The following is a 10,835-nucleotide window of genomic DNA, read 5'->3' on the forward strand; positions in this document are numbered from 1 at the left end:
ACCCAGCACTAAGAGGCGGGGAGACCCGGGGGGGAGGGGTGTCTGCAAACACCCACCCACAGAGCCCACTCCTTGCTGGCTCCTTCCCAGGCCCCGGTACCTACTCAGTGCCCTCGCTCCTGGGCCCCCGGGTCATCGGTAAAGTCTCGGCCCCAACTTACTCCATCTACGGCCGCCACGCGGCGGGCAGCTTCTTCGAGGACCTCAGCAAGGTGCGGAAGGAGCGGGCTGCTGGGCACAGCGCAGCGAGACCCACCCACAGAGCCCACTCCTTGCTGGCTCCTTCCCAGGCCCCGGTACCTACTCAGTGCCCTCGCTCCTGGGCCCCCGGGTCATCGGTAAAGTCTCGGCCCCAACTTACTCCATCTACGGCCGCCACGCGGCGGGCAGCTTCTTCGAGGACCTCAGCAAGGTGCGGAAGGAGCGGGCTGCTGGGCACAGCGCAGCGAGGGGTCGACCGGGAGGACCGCAGCGGAAGCGAAGGGGTGGGAACTCACGGATAGCGGGGAACAGAGAGGTCAGACCCAGCGCCTCTTCTGCCTTCCTGCAGACCCCGGGTCCCTGCGCCTACCACGTGGTGAACCCTGGGATCTACAAGTCTCGAGCCCCCCAATTCACGATGCTGGCGCGGACTTCACTCCCCCAAGACAACACCCTGAATCCCGGGCCCGCAGCCTACAACGTGGACCAGGTGATCTGGAGTTCCAGGTCGAGGGTCAGAGGCGGGAGATGAGGGTCCCGGTCCAGGACTGAGGGTCTGAGATCTGAGGTCTGGGACCAGGCTCTCTGGGGGAATGCGGGACTCGACGCGGAGCCGCATGGCCGGCTCCGCTGAGTCAGCGACGTCTCCTGGGTCCGCAGCACCGGAAGCCTCGCGGCTGGAGCTTCGGGATCCGGCACTCGGACTATCTGGCCCTGAACATGACAGATGCTGTTGACTAATCGGCCGGCGGGCGCGGCCCTAAAAATGTTTGCTTAAAGATCCCAGAGCCAGTCACGAGTCTGCCTCTCTGTGCGCGCGGCAGGGTGGGGCGCCGGGCGCGCGCAGCGGGATGGTTGCCTGGAAGGACGCGCCTGTCGAGTCCCGGAAATTTCGCGTTCCCGCGAGCCTTTGTGATTGGCCGGGACAAAAGCGCGCGCGGGCAGCCCCGCCTCCCCGAGGCGGCGATTGGTTCAGAGTTCCGCTTGCCTGAACCCCGCCCACCTGCCGTCGTGGGTCCGCCCTTGACAGTCGCGGGACTGTCCCTTCCCTTCCTTGCGGTCCCTACCCTGTGGCCACGAACACAACAGGGCAGAAGCAGGTTGGGATCCGTAGCAGGTCGAGCGAGGCCGCTGTGCGCGACAGGTACGGGCCGGGGTCAAATTATGAGGCTAAGAAGTGGGAGCCAGACACGGAGAGATGCACACGGCCGCCACACACAGGGGACGGGAAGGGAGGGACGGACTTGAGAAACGGGAACTGGGTGGGGTCAAATGCACCTGGTCGCACAGACGGGCACAGGGCGGCGGCAGGTTCCAGGTTCGTCTCGCATCCCGCAGGCCCAGAGCCATGGCAGCTCCAGTGACCCCAGGATCCCTGGCACCCATCCCAGTTGCGCCTGGCGACCTCTCGCGGGGCGGGTCCCGGGGCCCTCCTGATCTCCCGGCAGAGCCCAAGCAGCTCCCTGAGCTGATTCGCCTGAAGCGAGACGGAGGCCGCCTGAGCGAGGGGGACATTAGGGGCTTCGTGAGCGCTGTGGTGGATGGGAGTGCACAGGGTGCGCAAATAGGTACGTGGGCGACCCCTGGGCACCCGAGTCCTGAGAACACCATATCGCCCCACCACTGTCACTAACCCCAGGATGACCCATCGCTGTGGGAACGCCCCCTCATGTTGTCTACACCACCGTCGCCCTTACTTAGGGGCCATGCTCATGGCCATCCGGCTGCGAGGCATGGATCTGGAGGAGACTGTGGCGCTGACCCAGGCCATGGCCAAGTCTGGGCAGCAGCTGGAGTGGCCGAAGGCCTGGCACCAGCAACTCGTGGACAAACATTCCACAGGGGGAGTAGGTGACAAGGTCAGCCTGGTCCTGGCACCTGCCCTGGCTGCCTGTGGCTGCAAGGTTAGAAGATGCTTTCTCCAGAGACCAGAAACCTCAGAGGCTCACAGTCAGCTCCCAACCTCCAACAGCCCAGACAGAGCCCCAAGGCAGAACCCAGGCTTCTTGCCCCCCAGGACAGAACAAGTCTCCCTCCCCATCAGCCCCCCATAACAGGGCCAAGTTATCTAGCACCCACTCCCCATTTGGTACCCCAGAAAGGACTCCCAAAGGAAGAGCTGGGTACTCCTCTGCCTCAGTCCCCCAGACTTGCGCACCCCCATCCAAGGCAATGTTTTCCTTTCTCCACTAGCTGGATACCCTCTCCATCCTTAGTAAACTTAGCTCCAGCTGAAGCCCTAACCTGGAAGGGGACAGAAATGTGGGGGGTGGTGGGGACAGCCATTCAGTTGTCCTCAGCATCCCTGCCCAGCAGGTACCAATGATCAGCGGACGTGGCCTAGGGCACACAGGGGGAACTTTGGACAAACTTGAGTCTATTCCTGGATTCACCGTTATCCAGAGCCCAGAACAGGTACCAGGGGACCACTGGGTTATTGATGGAAATATTAACCAGAATCTCTGAATGATCCCTGATGGGTTATTAATCGGGGTCACTAATGGGGTAATTGATCAGAGGTCATTGGGAGTCCTGATGAAGGGGTACTTGGCCAGATGCAAGGTCTGCTGGAGCAAGTTGGCTGCTGTATTGTGGGTCAGAGCAAGAAGCTGGTTCCTGCAGATGGAATCCTGTATGAAGCCAGAGATGTGACAGCCACCGTTGACAGCCTGCCACTCATCACAGGTGACCTGACCTAATTCCAGGGTCCACCTTCTCCATGTTGGACCCCTGACCTCCCATCACAGTCAGGGTCTTCTCATCAGGTGACTGTGGAGCCTCCCCCAACCCCAAGAGTAGTGTCCCCTCATCACAGGATGCCTGACCAACCCGAGAGTGACCAGACTGGCACACACATACCAGGCCCTGCCTCCCCCATCATAGGGACGTGACCCTCTAACCCTTGAATCTTTGGAGAACTCCAGGCTCTCCTTTACGTCCAGCCCCTCCCCCTTCCACCCCCAAGCTTCTATCCTCAGTAAGAAGGTGGTGGAGAACCTGTCTGCTTTGGTCATGGATGTGAAGTTCGGAGAGGCTGCAGTCTTCCCTAGCCAGGCAGAGGCCAGGGAGCTGGCGCGAGCACTGGTGAGCAGCAGTGCCAGATGGGGCTGTGTGGCCTCTCTGTGGGATCCCTTGTAGCTGAGGCCTCCCTGTCGAGGCGGATCTGCCCCTCCCGGCCCAACCTTCCCTTCATAGTCGGACAGCCTGCTCCACTCTGCAGCCCTTTTACCTTGGCCTCTGCCAGGACCTTGTTTCCCCCTGGCAATCCTGACCTCACTGAGCAAGGCTGACCTGGCTCTGCCCCAGGCTTCCGGCCGCCCTCTACTGCCAACAGACACACCGCCTGCTTCAGGTCCCCCCCACCCCCACCCCTTCACTCCTGGGCAACCAAGTGTACAGCCCTGGCTAAACTTTGACGACACGGCGGGTTACAAGAGGCCGTGCGGGAGGCAAGGAAGGGACCACAATGAACCGTGTCTCCACAGGTTGGTGTAGGGGCGGGCCTGGGGCTTCGGGTTGCAGCCGCTCTGACGGCCATGGACAACCCCCTGGGTCGCAGCGTGGGCCACACCCTGGAGGTGGAGGAGGCGCTGCTTTGCATGGACGGTGAGGGGCCGCCGGACCTGCGGGACCTGGTCACTAAGCTTGGTGAGTTGACAGGTGAGAGGTGTCGGGCCTGGGGCTACAGAGCCGCTCCCGCTGCACTTCAGCTCCGACCTGCCGGCAGGTGGCGCCCTCCTCTGGCTCAGCGGACAGGCGGAGACCCAGGCCGAGGGCGCCGACCGGGTGGCTGCGACGCTGGACCACGGCTCAGCCCGGGGCTGCTTCGAGCGAATGCTAGCGATGCAGGGCGTGGACCCAGGCCTGGCTCGAGACCTATGCTCCGGGACCCCCGCGCAGCGCCACCAGCTGCTGCCGCGCGCCCAAAGGCAAGAGGAACTGCTCGCGCCTGCGGACGGTGAGCAGTCGCAGACCTGCGTCCCTCCCCCCGGCCCCATTCCCCGTCCAGGTCTCTCCCCTTCCTGAGCCCCGGGCCCTGCCCCTGCCCCAGCCCCGCCCAGCACTCTCTTCCCGTAGGCACCGTGGAACAAGTCCGGGCACTGCCGCTGGCGCGCGTGCTGCACGAGCTCGGCGCCGGGCGCAGTCGCGCGAGAGTCGCTCCAGCCAGGGGTGGGCGCCGAGCTGCTGGTCAGCGTGGGCCAGAGACTGCGCCGCGGTGAGCACCGATCCCGGCCCCTCCTCGCCCGCGCTGGCCGCCCTGCCTGCTAGTCTCCTCTCCCGCTGACCGCCCGTCCCGCTGCCGGCAGGGACGCCGTGGCTCCGCGTGCATCTGGACGCGCCGGCGCTCAGCGGCCCGCAGCGCTGCGCTCTGCAGGGGGCGCTCGTGCTGTCCGACCGCGCGCCCTTCACCGCCCCCTCGCCCTTCGTTGAGCTCATCTTGCCGCCGACCGACACGCAGCAATAAAGCCCGAGAGCCGCAAAGCCGTGTCCGTGTCTGTTGCGCCGGCGGTCGGGAGCGGGAGGGCGGGAAGCGACGGTCGGCGAGGGGCGGGGCGCCCGACACGTGACCTCTGCTGGGCCCCGCCATCCCCTACGCGCACTGCCGGGTCCAAGCCCAATGGCGCATGCGCAGCGCCGTTGACGCAAGCGCACAGGCGACAGCGCGGCCGAATTCCCGGCGGCTACGGATCCTTAGAGAACGCGGCTGGCTGCGCGGTGCCGTGTTCCCCGACGTGAGGCACAAACGTCGGACCCCTGGAGGTGCAGACGCCGGGACCCAGAGAGCCTGGGAGGACCCCGGGTGCGAGGGACGCAGGGCGGGCGGGTGCCTGGGGCGTGCTCTGTGGCCCGCGCTGGCGTCCAGATTTCTGACTTCACCATTGGGCAGACGGGCGCCTTCCTAGAGGGCACCCAGAGAGGGGTGCAGGAAGCCTCCCCACTGCCTTCGCTTGCAGGCACATCTCGTGCACTGCTTAGAGCCCATTTTGTAAAGGAGGGAGCTGGTAGATTAGCAAAGAGACGTGCCCAAGGTCACGCGGGAACCGTCCGGACCGGAGTGGGTGGGGTGGGGGCCACACGTTTAGGAATCTTCGGTAGGCCGGCTCAGCACCAGGTGGACAGGTGAGTGGGAATCCTCAATACTACCTTGCGGTCCTGCAGAGGCCCCTGCAGAAAGGCACGGAGGTCACCTAAGCTACAGCAGGGCGTGGGCTGTGAGCCACCAGAGTTGCCATCAGAAACCTGGATGTGAAGAGGGTAGGACTTGCGGCAGTGGAGTCCTTGTTTCTGCACCAGGTTAGTGAGAGAAACTTCAGTGGGGATTGGGCGAGGGACGGAGCAGCATCGGAGTTGCCTTTGCTTCCTGTGGGCAGACTGGTGTGGATGACACCAATTTTGGCTGGAGGTGGGGGAAGGTGCCGAAGACCATGGTTGAAGTAGTCTCTGAACTGGAAGGCTGGCAGGCTGCAAAGGGCCACAGAAGCCAGTCTCTGGGGGTTAAAGCCAGACTCACACGCCTCCTGCCTGAAATGGGGGCTTTATTGCCGACAGATGCGCATGCTCAGAAGTCCAGGTAAGTCAGGCACTATAGGTGCAAGAGGGCAGCAGGATCACCGGCGGGCGGGGTGAAAGAGAATGAAGCTCTCGGGCTAAAGGACAGTTACAGGCATGGACGTTTGGGGATACCTAAGCTGGAGTTTGAGGCTTCAGAGGTGAAGCGGTCCTGAGCTCAGCTGAGAACTGGGTGAGCAGTTAGGGACAGCTGTGAGCCTAAGTGTGGGGTTGGTCCTTCAGAGTGATGGGGGATGCAGGAGGCCAAGGCACCTTCTGGCTCCCAACACCTTTGGTTTTTTGCAGAAGCATCAGGCCCATGCTGCTGCTGACTCGGACACCTGAGGCCTGGCACAGGCTCTCTCAGCTCAAGGCCACAGCCCTCCCTGGGATTCTGGGAGGCAAGGCCCTACATGTGAGGTGCCGGCTCTGGTCAAGGCAGGGCTCTGCGGAGACTGGCAGGCAGGGCCAGCCCCAGGGCCCTGGGCTGCAAACTAGGCTGCTAATCACAGCTTTGTTTGGGGCTGGCCTGGGTGGGGCCTGGCTGGCTCTGAGGGCTGAGAAGGAACAGTGGCGGCTGCAACGTCGGACAGAAGCCCTGCGCCAGGCCTCTGTGGGCCAGGGTGACTTCAGCCTGACGGATCACCGGGGCCAGGCTCGCTGCAAAGCTGACTTCCAGGGCCAGTGGGTGCTGATGTACTTTGGCTTCACGCACTGCCCTGACATCTGCCCTGACGAGCTGGAGAAGCTGGTGCAGGTGGTGCAGCAGCTGGAGGCCGAGCCGGGCCTGCCCCCAGTGCAGCCCATCTTCATCACCGTGGACCCCGAGCGGGACAATGTTACAGCCATGGCCCGCTATGTGCAGGATTTCCACCCACGGCTGCTAGGCTTGACCGGCTCTGCTGAGCAGGTCGCCCAGGTGAGCCGCAGCTACCGTGTGTACTACAGCGCCGGCCCCAAGGACGAGGACCAGGATTACATCGTGGACCACTCCATTGCCATCTACCTGCTCAGCCCTGATGGCCTCTTCACAGACTACTACGGCCGGGCCCGGTCTGCCAAGCAGATCACAGACAGCGTGCGGGGCCACATGGCTGCCTTCCGCAGTGTCCTGCACTGACCATTAAAGCCGATTTGAAGAGCTCTGTGTGCGTGTAAGCTGTCCCAGCAACCCCGAGGCCTTGGAAGGGCAGGGCCCAGGACCTGGTGGCTTGCTGGGGGTGCAGGGAAGGGGCAGCCACTGTCTCTGCACGGGGCGGGAGTCTTTTTAGGGACAGGTGGATGGCAACACCACTTTATTAGGCTGGGCCAGCCAGGAGGCGAGGGCGGAGTGAGCAGATGTGTGCCCATCCCTCAGCTCAGCGCTCCCCACTCAGGGCTGGGCCATGGAGGGGGCAGTGTAGGTCTGGAAGCGCGTGTGGGCCCGCTGGTGTGTAAGCAGTCTCAGGGACATGGTATCCACAGCCGCCTCCAGCCCTGGCTGCTGGGTGATGTCCACTGTGTAGTCGTTGGCCTGGAAAGACAAGGCATTGGCAGAGTCCAGGCACCGCTTCCCTCCCAGGCCCCCTGGGCTACTCACCAGCTGCAGCGAGGCCAGCATGGAGCGGCACACTTCGAAGGCAGGCTGGCCAGCCACCAGCTCTGCAAAGGGACACCACTGGTTGAGCTGGCTGAACCTGGAGACCAGCTGGTCCCCATAAGTGTGAATGTCAAAAGGCACACGCTGCTCCTGCAAGGGGGAGAGGCGAGGTGCTGGGGCGAGGCTGGGGCAGGCAGCGGGACCCTGTCCCCCAGCAGAAGCCCGCCCGCCTCACCTGCTCCTGGAGCAGGGGCTGGACAGTGCCCTCCCATTCGCGGATGCGCTGGCTCAGCTCCGTCTCCTGCACGAACTTCTGAGAGGTGCTGATGAAGAGCTCCTGCAGGAGGACCGGGGCGGCTGCTGCCTTCTGTCGGGCCATGCCCAGCCCCCGCTGCCCCGACCCAGGCCTACCACATTCCTTCGGACCAGCTCCTCGTAGCTCAGGGCCGCCGGCATGGCCTCTGCTTCTGGAAGACGGGCAGCCATGAGCTGTGGGCCATCACGCCCCTCCGCCCGCAGGGGCCCCTCATGGTTCCTGTCCAACCCATTCCTAGACCTACCCAGGTCTGCAGCTTCCCCGGGCTCGGCACCCTCAGTCTCCACGTAGTCCTCGGCCTCTAGGAGGTCGTCTGCTGGGAGATGGAGTGGCCGCAGCGGGAGGAAGGTCAACAGGCGGAAGGTCAACGGGCCACCCGTCTTAAGCCACCAGCCCAGCCCACCACAACAGCCGCACCTGCCGCCCCCAGGTCCTCCAGGGAATCCTCCAGGTGGTCCTCCACAGGCCACAGCCCCTCCTCAGCCCTCGGCAACCATGGCTCAGCCACCTGCGCAGAGAGCATCTGTGAGGGGCACTGCTGTCCCCTCAGGGCCGCATGGGGTCCAGACTGGCAGGCACTTGCCTGCCTCCTCTGCAGCTTCCGGAGGGTCTCGAGTTGCTCCCTGACGTGCGTCCAGTACAGGACCTCCATGTCTGCACAGAAAGGCCTCGTGAGCGGTGCCGCATCCCGTCTAGTCCACCCAGGGACCAGAGCATGGCACTGTCACCCAAGAAGGGCACACAACGGCCCCACTCACCTGCAAAGGACGGGCCCTTACGCCGGGGTCTCCTTCCATCCGTGTGGTCAGCGTCTACAAGAGCAAGTGGTGGGCACGGGCTGGGCTCGGGCCCCGCCCGCCCACCCGCCCCAGCCCCTCAGGCCACTCACAGGCGGCCAGGTACCACTGGTGGAAGTCCTGCAGCTTGGCACCGCCCTTCCTCTTGCGCTTCTGTCCTGGAGCCTCCTCCACACAGGCGGGCACAGAGTAGGGCCTGCCTGAGGACACACCGATTGTGTCTGGACAGATCCCACGGGAGCACAGTCCCCACCAAGCTGCCCATGGGTATGGGGCACACCTCACCCACCACTTGGGCCCCAGCAAAGCCAGCCCCGATACCAAATGGAAGTAATCCTCCACCCAGTTACCTTTCTTGAACGGCCTAGAGTCCAGGGAGTTGAAGGGGTCCAGGCTCTCCCAGGGGTCTGGGCTCTCCTGAGCAAAGAGCACAAGCAGACACTGGGGAAGTGGGGGACGTGCACCCTCCCCCCACAGCCTGACACTCAGTGAAGTGACAGCCGAGGACTGGCCACTCAATCCGGGATCTGGGGGCGGCACACAGGGGCCTCAGGCAGGAGTGAAGGGTGGGTGGTGGGGCTGCCAGTGGGGTCTGGGCCCCCACCTCTCACCTTCAGCCGGCACGCGGGATCTAGGGCTTCTGGTCGCTCCCGCAGGGTGCACCCCATAGGCTGGGCCATACTCTGCAAAGAAACAGCCCAGGATGCCCCTCCTCTACCCGCCCCTCCTTCACCCAAGGCCCTGGGGGCGCAGCTCAGCTCTAGGGGCAGGAAGTTCAAATAGTTCAAGGACTAAAAAGTAACAAGACCTGTAGGAAAAATGTCAGAAGAACACACAAACTGGTAAATGCGTGGCCACGTGGAAAAACAAATAGTATGAACATTCATGCACCTGCCAACCAAAATTACCCATTACCACTGTTGCCCGTATGTGCCGGGTTTGTCTTTCAGTGACAATTTCTTAGCTCCAGGTGGAGCAGAGCCTACCTGCTGGAACTTTAGAGGCTACCTGCCATCCTGGGTGGCACTGGGACAAAGGGCTGGGCGCAGGGCAGGTCTAGGGCTGGCTGGGGAAGCACCCACTGCCCTGACGAGCAAGGAGGGGGTCTGGGGGCACAGACCCGGCTAACAGCTCAAGCTCAGTAGCCTCTGTGGTCCCACCTGCTGCGGGCTCCGGGGCTCCTGGGGCTGCAGAGGGGCCTCAGGGTCCGTGGCCTCAGGGAGCTCTGCCACCCCCTCTGCATCCTCATCCTCAACCCCGCCTCCGGGCATCGGGCCTTCTGGAGAGGAGCCTGGGCAAGGGAGCAAGACACCTGTCAGCCCCAAGGAGCCCGGAGACCAGACAGCAGGTGGGGCGACACTCCCGCCCCGGGGAATGCAGCCAGCGTCACGTGTGACACCCAGAGGAGGCAGCAGTGGTACTCAACATGCTGCTGCAGTTTGGTGGGTGTTCTTAGCTACTTTCCTCTTTAGATGCTGCCACCTGTGTGTGCCCAGAAAGGACAGCTAGGTCCAAACCTCGGAGGCCCGAGACGGGCATTCAGCACGGCAGCGAGGTGAGGGCGAGGCCTGGGTGCAGTGGGGCCAGCTCCAAGGCAGGCTGGGGCCGCTGGGTGCAGAGTCCCGCCCCCACCCCACCTGTGGGTCCACCAGGGTGCTCTCTCCTCACCTGGCTCCTGGGAGATGCCAGGCACAGGGACCGGACTCCTGCACACAGGGGCTTCCACTGGCTGCTCCTCCGCCCTCCCCGCCTCTGGGAGAGATGAGGGTTCGGCAGGACCAGCCCCATCCCCATGACCCCCCTCCCAGAGGCCCACCAGAACCTGGGCACAGGACTCAGAGGCCTAGGACTGAGTCAGCTGCGGGCAAAGGTGAAACAAGGGGACCAGCTCCAGCAGGCGGGTCCACGGGGCAGGGACCAGGGCTTCTGGACACGGGACCAGAGCCACTGGACACAGGGCACACTACGAGGAGCCCAGCCTCGAAGACCCTCTCTTCACACCAACACCCACATGCGAGCCCTCACCCTTCCTCGGCTGCAGTGCCTCCACGGGTGACATGCCCACTGGCTCCAACATGAAGGCTCCTCTGGGGTGAGGCGTGCACGTGTTCATCCTGAAGTCCTTCCGGCTGGCCAGCACCTCCCCTTGACAGCTGTGCTTGCGGCAACACAGCAGCTGCAGAAGCTCTTCCCAGGCCAGTCCTGCCCCCACCCCCTGCAGGCCCAGGCCTATACCTGTACAGGGGGCTGGCATTCCTCTCCATCTCATCCAGGGCCACCAGGGCCATGGGCAGGAGGGGGACGATGAGGACCTCCTGCAGAGGCCGAAAGTGGGTGAGCTTTGGGTTCATGGGCTTTGGGCAGGGACCCCCATCCACGACCATCAGCCCCC

General features: G+C 63.9%; 4 protein-coding genes across 10 annotated transcripts in view; 3 read left to right on the forward strand and 1 right to left on the reverse strand.

Moving 5' to 3' along the window:
• The window catches only part of ODF3B (outer dense fiber of sperm tails 3B), a 4,985-nt gene extending 3,640 nt beyond the window's left edge, over positions 1-1,345 (forward strand). The window contains exons 4-6 of the mRNA XM_006917840.3: positions 91-212; positions 551-691; positions 862-1,345. Coding sequence (XP_006917902.1) covers positions 91-212; positions 551-691; positions 862-942 — 344 coding nt within the window. The 3' untranslated portion in view covers positions 943-1,345. The remainder of the gene's footprint in view (positions 1-90; positions 213-550; positions 692-861) is intronic.
• Positions 1,346-1,402: 57 nt separating this feature from the next.
• Positions 1,403-4,683, forward strand: TYMP (thymidine phosphorylase). The gene is given in 10 exon segments (XM_025051021.1): positions 1,403-1,769; positions 1,903-2,105; positions 2,518-2,616; positions 2,757-2,886; positions 3,167-3,285; positions 3,687-3,849; positions 3,929-4,159; positions 4,279-4,351; positions 4,353-4,417; positions 4,509-4,683. Coding segments are annotated over 10 exon segments (1,461 nt in total). The 5' UTR covers positions 1,403-1,549; the 3' UTR covers positions 4,667-4,683.
• Positions 4,684-4,810: 127 nt separating this feature from the next.
• Positions 4,811-6,894, forward strand: LOC102880277 (protein SCO2 homolog, mitochondrial). The gene is made up of 3 exons (XM_006917841.3): positions 4,811-4,962; positions 5,362-5,496; positions 6,058-6,894. The coding sequence occupies exon 3, from the start codon at positions 6,071-6,073 to the stop codon at positions 6,869-6,871; it is 801 nt and encodes a 266-aa protein (XP_006917903.1). The 5' UTR covers positions 4,811-4,962; positions 5,362-5,496; positions 6,058-6,070; the 3' UTR covers positions 6,872-6,894.
• Positions 6,895-7,015: 121 nt separating this feature from the next.
• Positions 7,016-10,835, reverse strand: part of NCAPH2 (non-SMC condensin II complex subunit H2) — an 11,233-nt gene continuing 7,413 nt past the window's right edge. For 2 of the 7 annotated variants that reach the window (XM_015594039.2, XM_025051020.1), the window contains 15 exons: positions 10,679-10,758; positions 10,469-10,596; positions 10,112-10,195; positions 9,604-9,734; positions 9,055-9,126; positions 8,794-8,860; positions 8,536-8,643; positions 8,405-8,458; positions 8,230-8,300; positions 8,064-8,154; positions 7,891-7,962; positions 7,742-7,797; positions 7,566-7,667; positions 7,331-7,480; positions 7,016-7,264 (listed from right to left, as the gene is read on the reverse strand). In XM_015594039.2, the coding sequence (XP_015449525.1) occupies positions 7,124-7,264; positions 7,331-7,480; positions 7,566-7,667; positions 7,742-7,797; positions 7,891-7,962; positions 8,064-8,154; positions 8,230-8,300; positions 8,405-8,458; positions 8,536-8,643; positions 8,794-8,860; positions 9,055-9,126; positions 9,604-9,734; positions 10,112-10,195; positions 10,469-10,596; positions 10,679-10,758 (1,407 nt within the window). In that variant the 3' untranslated portion in view covers positions 7,016-7,123. Of the gene's footprint in view, positions 7,265-7,330; positions 7,481-7,565; positions 7,668-7,741; positions 7,820-7,890; positions 7,963-8,063; positions 8,155-8,229; positions 8,301-8,404; positions 8,459-8,535; positions 8,644-8,793; positions 8,861-9,054; positions 9,127-9,603; positions 9,735-10,111; positions 10,196-10,468; positions 10,597-10,678; positions 10,759-10,835 lie in introns of all 7 variants that reach the window. The other 5 variants (XM_015594040.2, XM_015594041.2, XM_006917843.3 and 2 more) reach the window with 5 other exon arrangements.

This window comes from Pteropus alecto, unplaced genomic scaffold (assembly GCF_000325575.1).
Source record: "Pteropus alecto unplaced genomic scaffold, ASM32557v1 scaffold118, whole genome shotgun sequence".
NCBI classification, from domain to species: Eukaryota; Metazoa; Chordata; class Mammalia; order Chiroptera; family Pteropodidae; genus Pteropus; species Pteropus alecto.

Excerpts from the sequence above, each read along its gene's own strand:
- LOC102880277 (XM_006917841.3), top strand. The coding sequence starts at position 6,071 with ATGCTGCTGCTGACTCGGACACCTGAGGCCTGGCACAGGCTCTCTCAG.